This window comes from Glycine soja, chromosome 18 (assembly GCF_004193775.1).
Source record: "Glycine soja cultivar W05 chromosome 18, ASM419377v2, whole genome shotgun sequence".
In the NCBI taxonomy this organism is placed as follows: domain Eukaryota; kingdom Viridiplantae; phylum Streptophyta; class Magnoliopsida; order Fabales; family Fabaceae; genus Glycine; species Glycine soja.
The window spans coordinates 30,419,648-30,443,074 of NC_041019.1; the positions used below are offsets into that span (position 1 = coordinate 30,419,648).

The 23,427-nt window shown below is 42.3% G+C and overlaps 1 protein-coding gene across 1 annotated transcript; it reads right to left on the reverse strand.

Moving 5' to 3' along the window:
* Positions 1–20,115: 20,115 nt before the first annotated feature.
* LOC114396365 lies at positions 20,116–23,028 on the reverse strand (the record flags this gene model as incomplete). The annotated part of the gene is made up of 1 exon (XM_028358296.1): positions 20,116–23,028. A coding segment is annotated over exon 1 (2,913 nt), but the record flags the coding sequence as incomplete, so codon positions are not given.
* Between the last annotated feature and the right edge of the window lie 399 nt (positions 23,029–23,427).

Consider the following 23,427-nt stretch of genomic DNA (forward strand, 5'->3'; position numbering starts at 1 on the left):
AGGAGTTTTACAAAGAGAGTGGAAAATCTCAAGTGGGTTGCTTGAGGACTGGATGTAGGCACGGGAAGTAGCCGAACCAGTATAAATCAAGTTTGCATTCCTCTCTTCCCTTAAACTTCTTTTATTTATTGCTATTTATCTTTTGCTTTAAAGAAGTTTATTTTGAATTGTCTTTTGAGTAATTCATGTTTAAGGGTGCATTGTTAATCCGAGAAGAGAGAGTGAAAGTTTAATTGGGGAATAGTCTTTGTATCTTAATTCAACCCCCTTTTTTCTTAAGGTAACTGAGGCCATTTGTCCAACATCCTATTCTTGATAACTCACTTCTCTCTAAAAAGACAAAATGAGGTCACATGAACGTCTATATTTTTACTTGAAAACACAGTCAATCAAATGCCTTTTTTATTTTTTATTTTGAAACTTATTTTTTTATTTTGAAACTTATTTGTTTTGAACTTTACTCGTTGTTTTATGGCACCCCCACCAACGTGCAAGACAAGTAATCTCTGATTAAACAGTCTTGGAAGTCAACACTCAAGAGCGCAGGTCGCTTGAGCAAACAGACCAATGGCTTGCACCCACATTCCGGTGAAAGTTGAATAAGCAAACATGCGTTTGTGAGAGGATGAGGGACAAAGATATCAACTTTATCCATTTCATTTAACATTATAACTGTGGTTTACAATAATGGCATAAACTTGAAAATCCTGATGAGTCATTAGAGACACCTAACAACAGCCTTCAAAATTGCCCCATGTGTGGCATTTCTTGTCAATGTCAGGATTTACACGCGATTCTCCTCAAATTTCAGCCAGCCCGCATAAATTAGACCTTGCACCTTACACTTCAGAGCCCTACAATGCTCAATGGAACGCCCCGGGGCTTCTCTGTGACAAGCACACGTTGCATTCGAGTCGTATTCTCGGAGAAATGGAGGTTGATGAACCTTGGCTAGGGTTATGGCTACCATTGAATTATCAAGTAGATATGGGAGCAAGTCAGCATAGGACACTGGAATTGGGGTGAATTCTACAGGCTTTCTCGCTGCAAAATTCATTTCTTGGTTGGTGTTTTTGGTTTTGCTAAAGGTGGTGTTCGTCATTGGAAGTGCGGTAGACAGACTTTGTGGTTGATTTAGGGATGGCCTTTGTGGATAACTGGGCGGTGGGTAAGGAGAAGGGTTGAGTAATGACATTGTTGGGTTGGTGGGAAACTTGGCCGTACAGGAATGGCAGTCACAGCATGGGTTTCTCCCTCATCCTCACCCTCTTTATTTGCCCCAGTTTTCTCATTCGTCCAAGCAGGATGATTAAATTTGCCTCTTTTCAGATCCACTTCGATCTTTTTGCTGGAAAATTCCAAATCTGTAAAACTTGTAGGTGTGTAACCCACCATTTTTTCATAGTAGAACACCGGTCACGTGTCTACTATCATTGTGATAATCTCTTTCTCTGTTATTGGGGGTGCTACTTGAGTTGCCAAGTCTCTCCATCTTTGGGCGTATTCTTTGAAAGATTTGTGCCCCTTTTTTGCACATGTTCTATAGTTGCATCCTATCCAGAGCCATATCAGAATTATACTGACACTGCCTAACGAAGGCAACCATTAGGTCCTTCCAAGAATGGACTCAGGAAGGTTCCTAAGTTAGTATACCAGGTGGCAGTCGTCTTAGTAAAACTTTCTTAGGAAAAATGTATCAGCAGTTTCTTATCTTTTGCGTATGCCCCCATCTTCCGACAATACATCTTTAAATGGTTCTTGGAGCAAGTAGTCCCCTTGTACTTGTCAAAGTACGGCACCTTGAACTTGGGAATGACCATGTTTGGGTATTAGGAACAACTTTTCTAGGTTAGCAAAGGCATAATCTTCACCTCCTTCAATGGCCCTGAGCCTTTCCTTTAGATGATCTGCCTTTCCCTTTTCGGCCATAGCAGGAGGGGCTCTTCCCACCGCAAAATGCAATGGTTGTGGTTGTGGGCGAAACTGAGGGCTCTCCAAAGTGTTTTCAAAGGGTATACCACCAACTGCTTGCCCTTCAGTGGCATATCCGAGCCAAGGCTCGAAGTCAGCTAGATTGTGGTGGGGAATTTCATGTGTCTCCCCCATGGTTTGAGAGATATGTTGATGGAAGCTTGCTTGTGGGGCTTCTATGGAGGCTGGATCTTTGAGCTTCAATTGGGTCCTTTAATGGTGATTTTCCACCATGGAGATGCAGCGGAAGACAAAGGAAAATAGGTGAGAGGAGGCGCCATCCATTAAGGAATAAGCCATGGAAGAAGGAGCTTCACCACCAAGATGAGCCTTGGATAAGAAGCTTGGAGAGGATGCTTCAATGGAGGAAAAGAAAGAGGGAGAGAAAGAGAGAGGGGGGAGCACGAAATTGAAGGAATAAAAGAGGTATAGAAGTGGAACTTTGAAGTATGTCTCACAGGACTCTCATTCATCAAAGTTACAACAAGTGTTACACATGCTTCTATTTATAGACTAGGTAGCTTCCTTGAGAAGCTTTCTTGAGAAAACTTCCTTGAGAAGCTTCTTTGAGAAAACTTCCTTGAGAAGCTAGAGCTTAGCTACACACACCCCTCTCATAACTAAGCTCACCTCCTTGAGAAGCTTCCTTAAGAAGATTCCTAAAGAAGCTAGAGCTTAGCTACACATACCTCTCTAATAGCTAAGCCCACCTCCTTGAGATGAGAAGCTAGAGCTTAGCTACACACCCCCTATAATAGCTAAGCTCACCCCCATGACAAAAAAACATGAAAATAACAAAAAAAAGTCCTTATTACAAAGACAACTCAAAATGCCCCGAAATACAAGGCTAAAACCCTATACTACTAGAATGGCCAAAATACAAGGCCTAGACGAAGGAAAAACCTATTCTAATATTTACAAAGATAAGTGGGCTCATACTTAGCCCATGGGCTCGAAATCTACCCTAAGGCTCATGAGAACCTTAGGGCCTTTCCTTGGATCTCTAGCCCAATCTACTTGGAGTCTTCTAGCCAATGCCCTTGCGGGGTAGGATTGCATCATTCCCTCCACCTTGGAAAGGATTTGACCTCAAATCCCGAGGTTCTTCATACTCTGGGATCCTTCCCTCAACACCTGTAAAAACACATGTATTAGTGGTGTTTGGTATGTTGAAGTAAGGTAAGGTCTGAAAACCCATTTCCTGGGCATCTTCCCATGAAGGAACATGGTTTCTCACCAACTCAATGAGTGGTGCTACAAGTATAGAAAAATATGGGACAAACCTTTTGTACAAGTTTGTTAAGTCATGGATGCCCCAAATTTTTCTTATACTTGGTGGAGTGAGTCACTCAGGAATGACCTTTATTCTCTTAGGGTTCATGGGAACCCGTTGATCACTATTTGAAAAATTAAGAAAAGTAACACAATAAAACATACCTTTTTCTGTATTTTCATATTGATTATTCCTACCAAAAAGTATGACAAACCTAAGTTGTCCCATATGAGTACCTAAGTTTGTATTGAAACTAAAAATAAGAACAAACCTACCTAATGGGTCCCTATGTACACACACCATGAAGATGTTAGGTGTACGAGTGATTTTACAAAAGAGGGTTGCACCACTCAAAACATTCATCATACCACCTATTTTAGGGACTTGGTGCCTAATAATACCTATTTTGGGCACCAAAAAAGCCCAAGGATTTAAGCTCTTGCGAACCAAACCCTCATCCAACAACTTCTTTACTTGAGGAATAAACTCAAGCCCAAGAGGTGTTGCAATGCTAGCAAGTGTCTTTTTACAAAAGAGAAAATGTGGAGGTTTTCTAAGAGGGAAAGTTTCTTTAATGTTTGTCTTTATTATAAAATGAGTTTCCTTCTTAGCTAACCTCTTGGAGGAGACACTTACCTCCTTACACTTCTCTTTAACCACTAATGGTTGTCCATCTTCTTGGGGGTAGATTTCTTCACTAGATTCTTCCCCTTTTGCTTCTTCACTTTCACTAGAGGAAGGTGAAGTAGTAGCCTCATCTTGGCTACTATAAATGTCTTGGCCCCTCATAATCATGGTTTTTGTGGTGGGGCATTGAGAAGTAATGTGTCCTCTTCCAAGACATTTAAAGCACTTTATAGAGCTAGTTTTCTCTTGCATACTAGCCTTAGGGGCTTGCTTTTCTATTGCCTTCCCCTTATCATCTTTGGGCTTAGATGGTGTCACCCCTAAGATGCCTTGACCTTGGTCTTTCTTTGGATAAGAGTGAGAGCCATAAGATTTTGAAGTAGACTTCTTTTTAAGTTGTTGCTCTACCCTTATTTCCCAATCTAAGTTAGCCTCTACATTGTCCTTCCCATGGAAGTATGAGAGGTTAATGTTAGCCTCTTGAGGCTTTCTTTCCTTTTCTCTTCTATGGGAGTGAGGTCTAAGATGTGACCTATGCCTTCCTTCGTAATAGTCACGAAGTTCTTCACTTAGGCTCTTGCAAGAGTTATGACTACTATAGGAGGCATGTTTTTCTCTTTTCATTTCTTTCATTATTTTTCTTCTTTCTTCCTCTCTTATTTTCTTTCTTTCATCTTGACTTATTTCTTCCACTCTTTTTTTCCTTTTTCTTTTCTCTCTTGTTTTTCTTTCCATAACTTGAGGGAACTCAACTCATCTAAGATTCTAGATAAAGGGTCTTTATGACTAGTACCCTCGCCATTAACACTAGATGAATGATGACTCATGTTGGTTCCTAAGTTGTGGTTCTTTCTTGTTGGAGGTTTGAAAACAAAAGGTAAAAGAAACTATGGTTGAAACTAGCCAAATAAACACTAAAAGAGGTGTGAAAGATAAGGTAAAAAAACTAATTGGTAAAATGCAAGCTATCTAGGCGGTTTGACAATGGAAGGTAAAAGAAATAAGCTATGAAAGTAAGCAAGAAATGTAAACTAGGTGAATCCTAAGAGTGTTTGGATGACCACATTCAAGGTTCCCAACAAAACACTCACTATCCTAAGTAAAAATTGCCTAAAATTATTACACACAAATAGAAGTTTGGTAACCTATTGGAGGCTCCCAACACACTTCCAATGAAAGGCCTTTTTGTTACAAAAACTTGAAAGCAATGAAGGTAAGTAAATTGCAAATTACAAAATTACAAAACGGTCCTCAATTTTGGTGGTTGTTCTCTCTTTGGTGATTCACTCAATTTGGAGTGCTTCTTCGTCCAATAGCTCTTAAGGTGGTTGGCCCCTTGCTTCTTGACTCAAATTCTTCAAGGGATGGCACCAATCCTCCTTCCAATTCCCTATATGGCAACCCACAAACAAGGAAACAAAGAGACAAGCAATAACCAAAGACCAAAAAAAATGAAATGAAAGCTAAACCAATGGAGTTTTAACAAGACAATTTTTCAAGGATTATTCAACAATTAAAGCAATGAAAAGGACATAGAAGCAAGCTAGGACTCAAAGAGAAACTTAGAATGGCTCTAGAGTAGAGTAAAAAAACTGAAAAAAAAAAGGCTCAACAAAACTCTAGCTTTGGCACTTGTCTTCACACTAATTTTGAATTGAAATTTCCAATTATAGAATAAATTTTGAGCCAAAACAACAAGCACCCTTCCCTTTCACCTTTTTTTTCTGGATACTGATTTTCCTGCCAACTTGTGCGATTTTTCGTATTTTTTCCTTTTATCCAAATCACTTGTTTCTTTTTTTATAACTTTTTTCCAGATGTCTATAAAATTCAGTAAAAATTTTAGCTCAAAATTCGAAGTAACCAATTCTCAGTAATTTTTACAAGTTTGTATGTCCAAGCTGCGAGCACCAGCGATTTGTTTCTTTAAGCATGGTATATTGATTGCCTTGGGCTTACTTTCAACCTTCCTATGTATGTTGAACTCACTAGGATTGTTTACCAAAGTTTTCGGAGTTCAATATTCACTTAGGATCAACATTTCAGCCAGCAATTCAATCACCAAAACTCAAATTCACAATAGACACAATCATAAAGAAACCTAAAAGTTCAAGAAAAGGTTCACAATCAAAGACTCTCTAAGAATTTTGCATGAACATGTTAAGGACTAATTAATATGAAAGATTTGACTCAAATCAAATAATAGGCTAAAAGAATTTCATACACTCATGAACAAATGAGTTAGACAAAGAAACAAGAAAATAAAATTCAGCACAACATAAGAAATCTTATGTGACAAGTTTCATGACTAGACATGACTTCTATGACAAAACTACAATAGGTGAACAAGTCACTCTAGATTTATGAGGTTTTCTTCTACTTTAATATTTTTGTGAGAATTTTATGGTTTAGGTTTCAGCCACAAAAAATAACAAGACAAAACTCAAAGGAACCTAAACTCAACACAATTCATGGTTCAAGAACAAGAACAAGAAATTTGAACCATAGAAAATCAAATCTAACTTCTATAGCAAGTTTAATCGGTGGAAACTCTAAAGAATCATGTTAAAAACATTTAGAACAAGACATGTGAGGAGATACATGGAGAAAAATGAAGAAACAACAATGGAAGAGAAGGTAAAGAAAAAAAAATTAATGGAGGTTTAAGGAGCACCTACTTGAAGCTCTTGTGCTCTGATACCACTTGATGGAAGCTTGCTTGTGGGGCTTCTATGGAGGCTGGATCTTTGAGCTTCAATTGGGTCCTTTAATGGTGATTTTCCACCATGGAGATGCAGCGGAAGACAAAGGAAAATAGGTGAGAGGAGGCGCCATCCATTAAGGAATAAGCCATGGAAGAAGGAGCTTCACCACCAAGATGAGCCTTGGATAAGAAGCTTGGAGAGGATGCTTCAATGGAGGAAAAGAAAGAGGGAGAGAAAGAGAGAGGGGGGAGCACGAAATTGAAGGAATAAAAGAGGTATAGAAGTGGAACATTGAAGTATGTCTCACAAGACTCTCATTCATCAAAGTTACAACAAGTGTTACACATGCTTCTATTTATAGACTAGGTAGCTTCCTTGAGAAGCTTTCTTGAGAAAACTTCCTTGAGAAGCTTCTTTGAGAAAACTTCCTTGAGAAGCTAGAGCTTAGCTACACACACCCCTCTCATAACTAAGCTCACCTCCTTGAGAAGCTTCCTTAAGAAGATTCCTAAAGAAGCTAGAGCTTAGCTACACATACCTCTCTAATAGCTAAGCTCACCTCCTTGAGATGAGAAGCTAGAGCTTAGCTACACACCCCCTATAATAGCTAAGCTCACCCCCATGACAAAAAAAACATGAAAATAACAAAAAAAGTCCTTATTACAAAGACAACTCAAAATGCCCCGAAATACAAGGCTAAAACCCTATACTACTAGAATGGCCAAAATACAAGGCCTAGACGAAGGAAAAACCTATTCTAATATTTACAAAGATAAGTGGGCTCATACTTAGCCCATGGGCTCGAAATCTACCCTAAGGCTCATGAGAACCCTAGGGCCTTTCCTTGGATCTCTAGCCCAATCTACTTGGAGTCTTCTAGCCAATGCCCTTGCGGGGTAGGATTGCATCATATGTGCCTGATCAGATTGAGGTTATTGGTTCTCAATGAGTATCGGAGTGGAGTTATTGAGATTTTCATTGAGAGTGTATGCCACATTGGGTGGTGTATAGTTGGGAGGCAAGCCATATGATGGGAAGGCGTGCTCGTTTTGAATTTGCACATCATGGGGTCGTCCGTACTTTCCCAAATCTTTGCCTACCATATTTGAGGTTGGATGATTCATTTGGTTGAGGCCAGATGGGGGCATCGGGTTCACCTTAGCAACAGCGTTGGTAGTGGCAACTGCAACCATATTGACTTCCCTTATCTTTTTCATGCTTTTTATGGCCTCCATCATTTTGGCCATTTTCTCTTTCATGGCCTCCATGTCGGCCTTCATCTGCTCTTGCACCTCCTCTACTTCACCCATTACTCTAGCTCTAGCACAGGTTCGGTAAGGGCGTCGTAAAGCATGTTTTTTTTATAATAACGATTAAGTTCATTTTTATTTTATTTTATTTCATTTATTTATTTATGTATTTTTATTTTCAAGGAAAGAATGCAATGAGCAATGCAACCAATGAAAAGCATGGATGTATGTGAATGATACACAGATGAAGTATTGCGAATTTTTACGGAGGACATGGGGTTGAATCAATTTAGATTTTTCAACATGGTTCATGACATCTTGGTCAAGGTGAAACTGGAAGTAACAAGGACATCAACAGTCCTAAATGTTTTTGGCAGTGAACAAAGCAGTGATGTAACTCGATTCATCTTTTGCCCCAACTTTTGCAAGATGGTTACTTCCATACTTCAACTTGACTTGATGAACTTTTTTCAAAAAAGCATGAGCTTGGTTCAACCCTGTAATCCAGGGAATGGCAATTTTGATCGTCAATACTTCAACAACATTTCATAGGGATGAAAGACTCGGGAATACGCATACTATGCATGGAGAATGTAATTATGAAATTGAGATGCCTGAAGAAACATCTTTTCTTAGTTAACGATGCATTAGGTACCATGTTCACTCATTTTGTTTTGAAGTGAAACGGGTTTATGATCCCAACATGGTTGGCTCATGGTACCGAATATATGCAACCAAGAATGCATCATGAATTTTCATGCTTCCTTTTTTGTTTTTGTTTTGTAGAGGAAAATGCAAGGATTACGCATGAGCAAACATGAAAACAAAAGGTATGTAGTTTGTAGAAACGCGGGATAAACTCGGGATAAACTCATTTTATTCAGAAAGTTTATAACTAGTCAAGATCTGAGTGACAATACAAACTTCCTAGCGGTTTCTAATCATATGGGCCATTAAGTCAATCGTATGCTGACAATAGCTGAGAAGTTCGTGGATCTCCTCGGGGGCAGAGTAGGTGTTCGCCACTGCTTTGGCCTTGGCTAGCAATCGGGAAAGTTCTTGGCTTCCGTTCAAAGTAAGAGCAAATCGGTCCATCCACATTGTTGCCTCTTGATGTAACGAGTCGATCACCCTTCCTCTAGCCTCCTTTTCCGCGTACATTTGGGCATACTCGTCCGCCACTCTATGCTCGTGGGCCGTGGCTAGACTTAGTTCCTCTTGGTACTTGGTGATGATAGCTAACATGTTGGTCTCTGTCTCGCATAACCGCTGAGACAAACTTCTTTTGGACCTCGAGCAAGCCTTCAATTCATCTTTCAAGATCAAACTGTCTACTCGCGATTGGTCCCTTTCCTCCCTCCGGAGTTTAAGCTCGTTGTTACTACCCCACAGAGCCCCTCGGAACTTGTTCCGGCCATGCTCTTCCCTACGAGCCCTCTTGGTCTCTTGTTCCAAAGCCTTGGTGGTAGCTATATTTATATCTCTCAGTTCGGCATTCTCCTTTCGGATTTTAAGAGCTGCTGATTTGAACCTTTCTTTGACTGTTTGAGCTTGCTTGAGTTCCGTCCTAAGGGCCTGCACCTCTTCGTCTTCCTCCGGTGCCTCATCTTCTAGTGGCGCCCCTCTCATAGGGTAGCCAAGTTGTCTTATTGTAAGAACGAGATTGTAGCTGATGCAACCCCTCGTCCCCATCAAGGGAACATTTGGAAATCCTCCGCATGAAATAAGAACTCCGGTTCCTCCTTCCTTCCATCGAGGGAACCAGTTGACAGATGCTCCTTCTTTGCTTGCTAAGAGTTGATCCCAATTCGCCCTTCCTTTCTCTGTGCATGAACGGTGGCTTTCTAATGGGCAAGCATGCCTCACCTCTTGGCGAAAAAGGTGTGAAACTAACCACACATAAAGAGCTGGAGTACAACAAACAATCCTTGCATTGCTTTCTTCACATCTTCGGTCGAAGGTGTCATATAGGTCGGCTAGCATAGCGACAACCGGACTTTCCTTGTGGTTATGATAGGCAAGAAAAACGTCGATCGCTGCCAGGTCCACCAACCCATCCACATTTGGAAAGAGGACTCCCTCGAAAATCAACAGTGCGAAGATGTCAATAAAAGAAAGCCCATTTGCCTTGATTTTCCAAGGCCTTTGCCCTTTCCTCCAAACACTTCCTTGGTACTCCGACTACCCTATTCCTGCTTTGCTTTACCCGGTCCAACTCTTGTGTTGAGATTTTCACTACCTTGGCAACTCTTGTCGTGGAAGGATAGAACCTAGAGAAAAGATATGGCTTCCTTCCTCCCAGTGGGCATCCCAGGATTTCTTCAAACTCTTTCACAGTCGGCACTAGCTGGAAGTCCTCGAATGTGAAGCACCTTAGGGGCTGGTCATAATACTGGGAAAGGGATGAAATCGGTTCCATGGAGACTTCTACCCTAGCTAGGTCCCAAATCTTACCATAGGCTTTGCGGAAGGCTTGCCATTGAAGTTGACCCATTAATTGCCCCAACTCTCGTAAACTAGTGACCTCTAAGCTCTTGATTTTGACTTGATAGAACCTCTTTTTAAGCGAAGGCTTTTGACTTGATCCCATGTTTTACTAAAGTGAAATAAATTCTAGTGAGAATCAAAACTCCGACATCTATCATGGGTGGAATGGATGAATGCATGAAGAAATGCATATGACACGGATGCAATTTACGAATACGGGAGCCCGAGAAATTGTTTCCTTCTTGGATACAACGTTTGGGCAACATGGCACCCAACGTATGTTTTTAAGAAGGCGACACGGACCCTCCATCGGTTTGCTAAAGTGAGGGGATCAAAGACGAAACCCACGCATGATGCATATGCGAAAGGCACAACACGGGGATGTACATAGTACGACAATATTCACAAACAAATATAAGCAAAAGGGTATATGATACTTATGCATGGTAGTGTGAAAAATGGCACGCAGCGTGTTTGCTCCGTGCCCCTATTTAAGGGACCTATAAGGGAGAGAGCTAACTAGGCTTTTAGTGATAACCCCCAAGGTAGTCATATCTCTCTTGATGGTTTCTAGAGGTATCATCCCCTTCGAAGAACATACTACAGCAGTAGGGACTACTAGCAACAATATGTTTTCAAAGAGAAAAACTCTAGATGAGGGTTCACTGTTAACAAGCAAGTCGGAGACCTAGCATGATCACATATTCACCTCCACTCCTTATGTTCCCACGAACCCGGGTATAGGGCCCCTTTTTTTCAACTCACCGTGTGTGCAAATAGTGTTAGTGTTTGTGTGCATCAAATGAATAAATATTTACCTCAAGGATACAAAAAATGCACTAAAAGCATCAAAGAGTTATATATACAAGAACATAATGAAGGGAAACCAACAAAGGGGTAAGTCATGGTAAAACATTGCACAAGATTAAATGGCCTAACTCTCTAAAAACAGTCCCCAGTGGAGTCGCCAACTGTCGCAACCTACCCTTCGGCGGGAGGGCGACGCGTGACTCGCGGGATGCGTGTTCCACGAAAGGAATACCTGCGGAGTCGCCACCAACGTTTATTTGAGGAAAACGTCGGAAAAACCGGAAAAGACGCGATCTATGAACTTTTAAGTGAAAGGCTCGGGAGTTGTATTTACGCACGGGGAAAGTATTAGCACCCCACACGTCCGTCACAAGGGACGACAGCCTTTAATCGAATGTGCAAACACAACTTTGATTTTTACGTTCCCTTTTATGTCCTTATATCCTTTATACCCTTTTTATATTTTTTCTATTTTTGTGGTCGACAAGGGTGTTTCCCTTTGCTCCTACGTATTCCTCAATTGTGATGAGGAAATCAGACCTACGAAGTTCTTTCGGAACAAAGTGTTTGGTTAAGTTGTTTTTTATCTTTTTGCAAGATATATTTTGATTGAACAAAAGGTCATTTAAGGTGTTGGACCCATTAAACGATCTTTTGATTTTGAAAGGAGAGAAACGTTAAGGCGTAGGACCATTAACGATCTCTTGTTTTTGAAAGGAGAGAAACGTTAAGGCATTTGGACCATTAACGATCTCTTGGGGTGGTCGACAAAAGCGGGGCTTTTGCTCCTACGTATCCTCAATTGCGATGAGGAAATCAGACCTACGTAGTTCTTGCAAAAGCGGTAAAGTTACATGTTGATTTTATGCTTTTGAACGGTCCATGTTAACCGATAAAAGCAAAGAGGACCGTTTAAGGCGTTGGACCTTAAAACGGTTTTTAGTGATTTTTTGGACAAAACTTGATTTGTGAGTTGATTTTAGTCTTAGTTTCACTTTAGTTATTAATCAATTCATTCAAGGAAACTTCCAAAGAAAAACGTCCGATTGATTTTTTTGATTTATTTTATTCAAAGATATTTTCATTATTTTATTATTACTTTTCAAGATATTTTGATTATTTTATTATTATTTTACCTTTTTTGGTTTAACCGAGGTTATAGCGTGAACGATCGGTTAGATTTCGTTTTAAAAGGGATTAAATGAGATTACAACACAAATGATCGGTTGAAATTCATTTTATCATTTATTAGGTGAGAAAACCGCTTAAATAAACGGTAAAAGCGCGTTAAAGACAGAAGAAAAGAAATTGAAAATGAACGAAATAAAGATGAAAGCTTAAAAAAAAACAAGAAATGAATTGAAAGTCTCGGATTCGAAAACTTACCCGTTGAAGAACGAAGAACGGATGAAGAACGGTGAAGAACGGACGAAAACCTTCACGGATTTGCTTACGGAAACATCTCGGAAGCGTTACGGAAGCACCTCGGCTTGGATTTTCTTCACGGAAACAATTTTTTTCACCCAAAACAGCTGAAATACATAGCCAGGGGGCTGAGGGATCCTTAGAACAACCCCCTTCAGCCTATTTATAGGAAAAAGGGGGAGGAGGTTGCCGCCCAGCTCACCAAGGCGAGCTGGATTGCTTCCTCGCTCCAAAAAAACATTCTGGAAGGCCCAATCCAAAATTTCGAAATTGCTATTTGCACCCCCCCAATTTTGATAAGTTCACCCCCCTTCTTTCGTAATTTACGGAAAAGTTACGGAAGCCTTACGGAAGCATATAGGACTTGATTTTCTTCTTTTTTTCTCTTCCCTCTCACCCGTATTAAGTTAAATATGCTTATTTAGGGTTATGGGAATTTTACGGAAGCATTACGGGTGTCCCGGAAGCCCCGGAATCCCATTTTTCAACAAAACGGGGGGTGTGGTGGCCACCTAGCTAGGTTGCTTCAACCTTAAGCAAGAAATTGCCCAGAAACCTCTAGAAGGGCCCAGATTCAAAAATTACTATCTGCACCCCCCATTTTACTAAATACACCCCTTTTGGCTTTTTTTTGTGATTCTTTTTTTTCTTAAAGTTACGGAAACTTGCGAATTTCGTAACGATACTTGTTTTCTTTCCGTAATGTTACGGAACCTTGCGGATTACATAATCATCCCTTTTTTTTACTTACGGAATGTTACGGAACCTCACGAATTGTGCAACGATGCTTCCTTTTTGATTTCCGGTGTGTCACGGAACCTTACGGATTATGCATCAATACTTTCTTTTGATTTCCGGCACGTCACGGAACTTCACAAACTGCCTAATGATGGGTGCCAAGCACCTCAAAATGACCAAATACAAGTTGCATGCCACCAAGCAAAGGTCCCCGGACGAAATTAGGGTATGACACACATGAACATCCCTAAGCAATAACATTCATGTGGCTCCGAAAAAGGGTGAGAATGGAGGATTGCCTTGAGGGTCCTCACTTAGGCAATCATGAAACACAGCTCCAAACTCGAAAGTGGAGGACACATGAACAACCCTAAGCAATAACATTCATGTGGCTCCGAAAAAGGGTGAGAATGGAGGATTGCCTTGAGGGTCCTCACTTAGGCAATCATGAAACTCAGCTCCAAACTCGAAAGTGGAGGACACATGAACAGCCCTAAGCAATAACATTCATGTGGCTCCGAAAAAGGGTGAGAATGGAGGATTGTCTTGAGGGTCCTCACTTAGGCAATCATGAAACTCAACTCCAAACTCGAAAGTGGAGGACACATGAACAGCCCTAAGCAATAACATTCATGTGGCTCCGAAAAAGGGTGAGAATGGAGGATTGCCTTGAGGGTCCTCACTTAGGCAATCATGAAACTCAGCTCCAAACTCGAAAATGGAGAACACATGAACAGCCCTAAGCAATAACATTCATGTGGCTCCGAAAAAGGGTGAGAATGGAGGATTTCCTTGAGGGTCCTCACTTAGGCAATCATGAAACTCAGCTCCAAACTCGAAAATGGAGAACACATGAAAAGCCCTAAGCAATAACATTCATGTGGCTCCGAAAAAGGGTGAGAATGGAGGATTGCCTTGAGGGTCCTCACTTAGGCAATCATGAAACTCAGCTCCAAACTCGAAAATGGAGAACACATGAATAACCCTAAGCAATAACATTCATGTGGCTCCGAAAAAGGGGTTGGCGGGACCGAACGGTCCACCGGGTTTTTTCACCTTAAAGGGAACACATGCTTTTTGCAAAGAAAAATAAATCATTCGCGGGAGCACCACATCTTAGAGAAACAATATACTTGTGCCAAGGGTAATTTTCCTTGCAACCGAGAATGAAGGGTAGGATGTCAACTTCTAGCTTTCAAATGAACACGCAGGGAAAACATCGGGCTAAGCTGAAAATAAATCACTCATAGTGTATAAAACTCACAAGGCAAGTGTCTTGTCTTATTCCCAAACCATAACTGCACCATGACTCTATTTTGCACACGATTTCCTGTCGAATCAAAGATCAAACGTACGATCACGGACCAATAGGATTTTCTCGAGGGTGGTGTTTTTGGAGAGGAAGCTGGGTGTTTCGGTCTTTTCCTCTTTGTTCATGTGGGGTGGAATATTGCCAGTCAAGAATGATTCTGAGTGGCAATCTGGCTTTGAAGAATTTATGTCCTCTTTCTTTCATTAATCGAGAATTTCTTCTTTTCCCTTTTCACTTCCTTTCGATCCTTGATCGGGAACCCTTCTTTCCTTTCTTTTGTTCTTTTCTTTATTTTTATTTTTCTTTTTTCTTTCTTTCCATTTCTTCCTTCTCTTTCTCTTCACTTTTCCTTCCCCATGCCTTTCTTTGGGAAATCGGGTTTTAGCATTCCATTCGCTCTCCCTTGAGGAGATTTCACTGTCCTTTGCTTCGGGGGAAAGGAGGAGGATTCTTTTGATAGGCCAAGGTTCAAAAAAAGTCCAAGGTTGTGTTTCAATGGGGTTTTTATTGTGGGAACCCAATCTTGATATCTGGGGCAAAACAAATTTGGGTGTCAAGGTATCGCTCTCGGCCCGAACTTCCGTATTATTCCATAAGGCACGCGTGACAATGATGATTTGAAAATAACGTGCAAAATTAGTCATGGCTACAGCCAGGTGGGCACTCAAGCATCCCGTTTATGGCATTGTGATACTACGGTTGGAGAATTTACACAAACAGACCCAACGTTTCCAAGTTATGTTCTTTCATCAGTTCAATGAATTCATCAATCCTTATCTCGATTATTCCGGAAAATAAACTCTTAGCATCAGTCCCTTGTTTCCAGAAGATACGTTTGCTCTTTACGAATGATTTATACTTCTTAACTATAACATGTCGACCTTCGCGGTTGTCATACCCTAATTTCGTCCGGGGACCTTTGCTTGGTGGCATGCAACTTGTATTTGGTCATTTTGAGGTGCTTGGCACCCATCATTAGGCAATTGGTGAATTTCCGTGATGTGCCGGAAACCGAAAGAAAGTATTGATGCATAATCCGTAAGGTTCCGTGACACACCGGAAATCAAAAGGAAGCATCGTTGCACAATTCGTGAGGTTCCGTAACATTCCGTAAGTCAAAAAAGGGATGATTATGTAAACCGCAACGTTCCGTAACATTACGGAAATAAAACAAGTATCGTTACGAAATTCGTAAAGTTTCGTAACGTTACGAAAAAAATCACCAAAAAAGGCAAAGGGGTGTATTTAGTAAAATGGGGGGTCCAAATAGCAATTTTCGAATCTGGGCCCTTCTAGAGGTTTCTGGGCAATTTCTTGCGTAAGGTTGAAGTAACCTAGCTCGCTTGGGCGAGTTAGGTGGCCACCACACCCCCCGTTTTATTGAAAAATGGGATTCCGGGGCTTCCGGGACACCCGTAATGCTTCCGTAAAATTCCCATAACCCTAAATAAGCATATTTAACTTAATACGGGTGAGAGGGAAGAGAAAAAAAGAAGAAAATCAAGTCCTATATGCTTCCTTAAGGCTTCCGTAACTTTTCTGTACGAAAGAAGGGGGGTGAACTTATCAAAATTGGGGGGGTGCAAATAGCAATTTCGAAATTTTGGATTGGGCCTTCCAGAATGTTTTTTTGAAGCTGGATTGCTTCTGGAGGAAGCAACCCAGCTCGCCTGGGCGAGCTGGGCGGCAACCTCCTCCCCCTTTTTCCTATAAATAGGTTGAAGGGGGCTGTTCTAAGGATCCTGGAGCCCCTGGCTATGTATTTCAGCTGTTTTGGGTGAAAAAAATTGTTTCCGTGAAGAAAATCCAAGCCGAGGTGCTTCCGTAATGCTTCCGAGATGTTTCCGTAAGCAAATTCGTGAAGGTTTTCGTCCGTTCTTCACCGTTCTTCATCCGTTCTTCGTTCTTCAACGGGTAAGTTTTCGAATACGAGACTTTCAATTTATTTTTTGTTTTTTTTAAGCTTTCATCTTTATTTCGTTCATTTTTGATTTTTTTTCTTCTCTCTTTAACGTGCTTTTACCGTTTATTTAAACCGTTTTCTCACCTAATAAATGATAAAATGAATTTCAACCGATCATTTGTGTTGTAATCTCATTTAATCACTTTTAAAATGAAATCTAACCGATCGTTCACGCTATAACCTCGGTTAAACCAAAAAAAGTAAAATAATAATAAAATAATCAAAATATCTTGAAAAATAATAATAAAATAATCAAAATATCTTCGAATAAAATAATCAAAAAGATCAATCGGACGTTTTTCTTTGGAAGTTTCCTTTAATGAATTGATTAATAACTAAAGTGAAACTAAGACTAAAATCAACTCACAAATCAAGTTTTGTCCAAAAAATCACTAAAAACCGTTTTAAGGTCCAACGCCTTAAACGGTCCTCTTTGCTTTTATCGGTTAACATGGACCGTTCAAAAGCATAAAATCAACATGTAACTTTACCGCTTTTGCAAGAACTACGTAGGTCTGATTTCCTCATCGCAATTGAGGATACGTAGGAGCAAAAGCCCCGCTTTTGTCGACCACCCCAAGAGATCGTTAATGGTCCAAATGCCTTAACATTTCTCTCCTTTCACCCCAAGAGATCGTTAATGGTCCAAACGCCTTAACGTTTCTCTCCTTTCAAAATCAAAAGACCGTTTAATGGTCCAACACCTTAAATGACCTTTTGTTCAATCAAAATATATCTTGCAAAAAAGATAAAAAACAACTTAACCAACACTTTGTTCTGAAAGAACTACGTAGGTCTGATTTCCTCATCACAAATTGAGGAATACGTAGGAGCAAAGGGAAAGCACCCTTGTCGACCACAAAAAGAGAAAAATATAAAAAGGGCATAAAAGATATAAGAACGTAAAGGGAACGTAAAAATCAAAGTCATGTTTGCACATTCGATTAAAGGTTGTCGTCCCTTGTGATGGACGTGTGGGGTGCTAACACCTTCCCCGTGCGTAAATACAACTCCCGAACCTTTCACTTAAAAGTTCGTAGATCGCGTCTTTTCCGGTTTTTCCGACGTTTTCCTCAAATAAACGTTGGTGGCAACTCCGCGCGTATTCCTTTCGTGGAACACGCATCCCGCGAGTCTCGCGTCGCCCTCCCGCCGAAGGGTAGGTTGCGACAGCGGTCTTTCTTTCTTTTTCCTTTTTGTTTCATTTTTATATATTCACAAAATTATACACCTGTGGTCCTTTATGAGGGAAACTTACGTTCAAAGATTTTTTTCTTTTTCCCAACACACACTTATGGTTTATACAAAAGTTTCTTTATATACACTCGTTGCTCACACACACAAGAATTCCTTTCCACGCATCATTTACACACAAAGATCTTCTATACACATTTTCCCTTTACATACATGTATAAATAAAAAACCTTTTTCTTTTCTTTATGAACCTGACTTTTATTCACAACGCTTCTTTCTTTTTATTAGGATTTTTGGTTCATTTTATTTTATTTTTTTAGGACGATGTTCCTAAATGAAAAACTCTACACGGTTCCGGAATTTCAACAAACACTATTGACAACAACGAAACAAGTACCGACGTAACAACTCAAACGATATGTATGTACAAAACAAAAGTCAAAACATGAAACAAACGTCAGTCCCTTAGTCAAACGCAAAATAAGATGATATGTAACAGAAAAAACAAATGGAAACAAAAAGAAATATGGATCAAGAGATCTCCCAATCATGTGGCCCCGCTCCCTCCTAAGAAATCAAGTAAATCGGTCATCTCTTCGTCCTCGCGGGCCTCATCTGCCTCGTCGGGAGCCTCTGCTGGTGCCCCTGCTGGTGCCTCTCCTGCCTGGGCCTCAGGCCAATCTCCAGGCCATGCGACCTTTGCCCTGAACTGGTCTGGAGTAGGGCACGGAAAAGAAGTAAAGCCCTGGCTCTGCAGGCTAAGACTCATCTGATAAAGACAATCATGGGTTTGTACATGTGCCCGGTGGTTGGCCGCCTGCTGGCAAACCAAATGCCGCAAATACTGCTCTGTATCAAACAATCCGGCTGGACCAGCCTGATGAGGTGGCGGCGCGTCCGCGGCCTGTGGTGCATCACCCTGGACCTGTCTCTGTGTGCAGTACTTCTCAATAAAAGCTCGGGTGATGGGCGGCTGAATCACCTTGCTAGGTGTGACGGGGACGCCGAACGACTGGCAGAGTCCTGTGATCAAGGCGGGAAATCCCAGGGCCCTGTTGGACTTATCTGGGTCCAGAGGGTGCCTGGTAGGCGCCATACCTGCAAATATATAGATGGCATCTGCGATTAGCTGAGCCACATGAATGCTCATCCGCGTCAGGATGGCGTACACCAGCTGACACTTCGGCAGGGGGAGGTCGGAATTATGATCGCTGGGCAGGATGTTGCTGAGCAGCAAAGTCATCCATATCTGAGTCAGGGTGGTCATGTTGGTGCGCATGATCCGCACCCGTCTCCCGGCAGCAGTTCGGGCAAAATCCGGCCCCGGTATACATAGCAACTGGGCGATGGCCTCCTCATCAAACCCATCGGACCGGTTCCTTCTCTGGCCATACTCGCACTCCTAGCCCTCTTCCAGCACTAAAGGATATCCCAGGAGCTAGTCGATAGCATCTGCATCGAACGGGATCCACTGACCCCTCACCCAGGACCTCATATCACGCACGCCCTCCTCTGTTGGCCAAGCATTGGCATAAAATTCAAGGACTATGTCTGGATCAAACTTGGCCATGGGGGTAACCAGTGGTGCCCATCGTCGGCGAACTATCTCTTCCTGGAAATCGATATACTCATCGTCCCTGAGCTGGACGCGTCGCTCCCGGAGAAATGACCATCCCTTGATGGCCTCGAAGCGCTGCTGGTGTTCAGCGCTCCTAAAACGGTGACTATCATACTCGGGAGCGGAACTAGTTCCTTCGGCCGCCTTATCCTTCCTGGATCTCTTTGAGGCAAGTTTCCTCGGGGCCATTTTGGGCTGCCTTGCAGCGATGTTCTCTGCTTGTTTATCGCCGGGAAGGGGCAACAATCGGTCGGTCGTGACCCTAGCCCCACTCGCATCCGTCCCTATGTACCTATAAGTAGGAAACAAAAATACGCGGCCAATCGTGACCGGTCCTCGTCTTACCTTGGTTGATTTCTGCCATTGATTTGTCTTGACTTCTGACCATGGCCTGAGACGATTCTACTCCTCGCTATCACAAGATATGCATGTGCATGTGCATGTATGAATGTTTCTAATGCGATGATTTAATTTTAGTGAAGGTTGGTTAGATTCAATTTTAGATAAGCGTTTGGGGCACCCCATACACCGAGCGAAGAGGGCTCATGCTTATAACAAATCTAAAACACAAAGTTTGAAACCAAAGGGAGGACTAAAACCTCGCCTATCTTTTCCTCTTTTTAAAAGATCAAGAACAAATACAGAGGAAGGGAATCCATGGAGGAAACCAGGAAGAACAAAAACTCAGAATTAAAAGAACATGCAACGGTCCCCTCGATTGCCCCAGATTTCAAGCGTAATATCGTTTAACTACATCGGAGTTCACGAGCGAGGGCAACTCCTCGCCATCCATGTGGGTGAGTATCAGAGCACCCCCAGAAAAAGCTCTTTTCACCACGAAAGGTCCTTCATAATTCGGGGCCCACTTGCCTCGATTATCTTTAACAGCGTGGGACATCTTCTTCAGCACGAGGTCCCCCTCGTTGAACTTGCGCGGGCGTACCTTCTTGTCGAATGCGTTCTTTATCCTTCGTTGATACAAACGCCCATGGTTCATGGCGGCCAAACGCTTACCTTCAATAAGGTTAAGCTGGTCGTAGCGTGCTTGAGCCCATTCTGACTCTTCTAGGCCTGACTCTGCCATTATCCTCTGAGAAGGAACCTCTACCTCAAATGGGAGTACCGCCTCCATCCCATAAACCAAGGAATACGGCGTTGCCCCAGTAGAAGTTCGCACCGAGGTTCTGTACCCGTGTAGGGCGAAAGGCAACATCTCATGCCAATCTTTGTATGACACTGTCATCTTTTGAACAATCTTCTTGATATTCTTATTCGCAGCCTCTACAGCCCCATTCATCTTTGGCCGATAAGGGGTAGAGTTATGATGCTGGATCTTGAAGTCTTCGCACATCTCCTGCATCATCTTATTGTTCAGATTGGTGCCATTGTCAGTAATGATCTTCCTGGGGAGTCCGTATCGACAAATCAACTCCTTCTTTATGAATCTAACTACCACATTCCTTGTGACATTAGTATAAGAAGCTGCTTCGACCCATTTGGTGAAGTAATCTATCGCCACAAGAATGAAGCGGTGACCATTCGACGCTTTGGGTTCGATGGCCCCAATGACATCTATTCCCCACATAGAAAAAGGCCAAGGGGCGGACATAACATTCAGAGGATGTGGCGGAACATTGACATTGTCCACGTATGCCTGACATTTATGACATTTCCTGACATGAGCGCAGCAGTCGCTTTCCATGGTGAGCCAATAATAACCGGCCCTAAGGATTTTTCTGGCCATAGCATGCCCATTGGCATGTGTCCCAAAGGAACCCTCGTGGATCTCCTCAATCATGAAGTTCGCCTCTTTGGCATCTACGCATCGTAGGAGGGTCATGTCATGGTTTCGTTTGTACAGGATGGTACCACTTACAAAGAAACTAGTAGCCAATCTCCTCAACGTCCTTTTGTCATTGTCAGAAATCCCTGGTGGGTATTCTTTGTTCTCGACATACTGCTTGATGTCGAAATACCACGGTTTCCCATCCCGCTCTTCCTCTATTGCATAACAATATGCCGGCCTGCCTTGAGATTTGAATTCGATGTATGGCAGATCCCCGTGTGGGGCAAGTTGAAACATGGATGCCAGGGTGGCTAGTGCATCAGCCATTTGATTCTCTTCCCGAGGTATGTGGTGGAAGGAAATGTCGTCAAAGTACTTGGCTAACCTCAAGATGTGAGTTTGATAGGGTATCAACTTCGAGTCCCTAGTTTCCCATTCTCCTTTCAACTGGCGTATGACCAAAGCTGAGTCTCCATACACCTTGAGTAGTTTTACATCAAAATCAATGGCCGCCTGAACCCCGAGGGCGCATGCTTCGTACTCGGCCATATTGTTGGTACAATCAAAACCTAATCTAGCTGTGAAAGGAATACACTGATCATCCGGGGATACAAGGACTGCCCCTACTCCGTGGCCCAAAGCATTTGATGCCCCATCGAAGCAAACAATCCATTTGTCTAGGTCCTCATGCGTCCGCTTCTCTTCAAATAGGGCCATGATATCTTCATCTGGGAACTCGGGGTGCATCGGCCGATAATCCTGGAGGGGTTTCTGGGCCAAATAATCTGCTAAGGCACTTCCCTTTACCGCCTTTTGGGTGACGTAAACGATATCGAATTCAGATAATAGTATCTGCCACCTGGCGATTCGTCCCGTGAGGGCCGGTTTTTCAAAGATGTATTTCACGGGATCCATTTTGGAAATAAGCCACGTGGTATGGCTGAGCATGTACTGCCTAAGCCGATGTGATGCCCAAACCAGAGCACAACACGTCCTTTCCAACATTGAGTAATTCATCTCACATGCGGTAAACTTCTTGCTCAGATAGTAGATGGCTTGCTCCTTTTTTCCAGAATCATCATGCTGACCCAACACGCACCCCATAGACTTGTCCAAAACGGTCATGTACAGGAAAAGGGGTCTTCCTGTTACGGGTGGCATGAGCACCGGGGGATTTGCAAGACTCTGTTTGATTTTCTCGAAGGCCTCTTGGCAGTCGCTGTTCCACAGGACCGCCTGGTTCTTACGTAATAGCTTAAAAATGGGCTCACAGGTAGGGGTGAGTTGCGAGATAAATCTCGCGATATAATTCAACCTGCCTAAAAATCCCCGAACTTGCTTCTCCGTGCGTGGTTCCGGCATTTCAAGGATGGCCTTCACTTTCTCGGGATCTATCTCTATCCCTTTCTGGCTTACGATAAATCCTAGCAGCTTCCCCGACTTCACCCCAAAGGTGCATTTGGTTGGGTTTAGTTTTAATTGGTATTTCCGCAACCTTCCAAATAGCTTACGCAGATTGACAAGGTGCTCATCCTCAGTCCGAGACTTGGCAATCATGTCATCTACGTAGACCTCTATTTCCTTATGCATCATATCATGGAACAATGCCACCATGGCACGCTGATAGGTTGCCCCAGCGTTTTTCAGCCCGAAGGCCATCACTTTATAGCAGAATGTCCCCCATAGGGTGACGAAAGTGGTCTTCTCTACATCTTCGGGTGCCATCTTTATTTGATTATACCCCGAGAAACCATCCATAAATGAGAAAAGGGCGAATTTGGCTGTATTATCTACCAATATATCAATGTGTGGCAGGGGAAAATTGTCTTTAGGACTGGCTCGGTTCAAGTCCCGGTAGTCTACACACATTCGAACCTTGCCGTCCTTTTTCGGGACAGGGACAATGTTGGCCACCCACTCCGGGTATCGTGCCACAGCTAAGAAACCTGCATCAAACTGCTTCCTTACTTCTTCTTTAATTTTTAAGGACATCTCGGGTTTCATTCTTCGTAACTTTTGCTTAACCGGGGAAGACCCAGGATTCAACGGCAACTTATGCTGCACAATGTCGGAATCCAGACCGGGCATGTCTTGATACGACCATGCAAAGACATCTTGATACTCTTCAAGAAGGGTTATCAAGCCTTGGTGGATAGGCACGGTCATACCGGTTCCTACTTTTACCTCTTTCTTTTCCTCCGGGGTCCCCAAGTTTACCAATTCGGTTTCTTCTTGGTGAGGCTTCATTTCACGTTCTTCCTGAGCGAC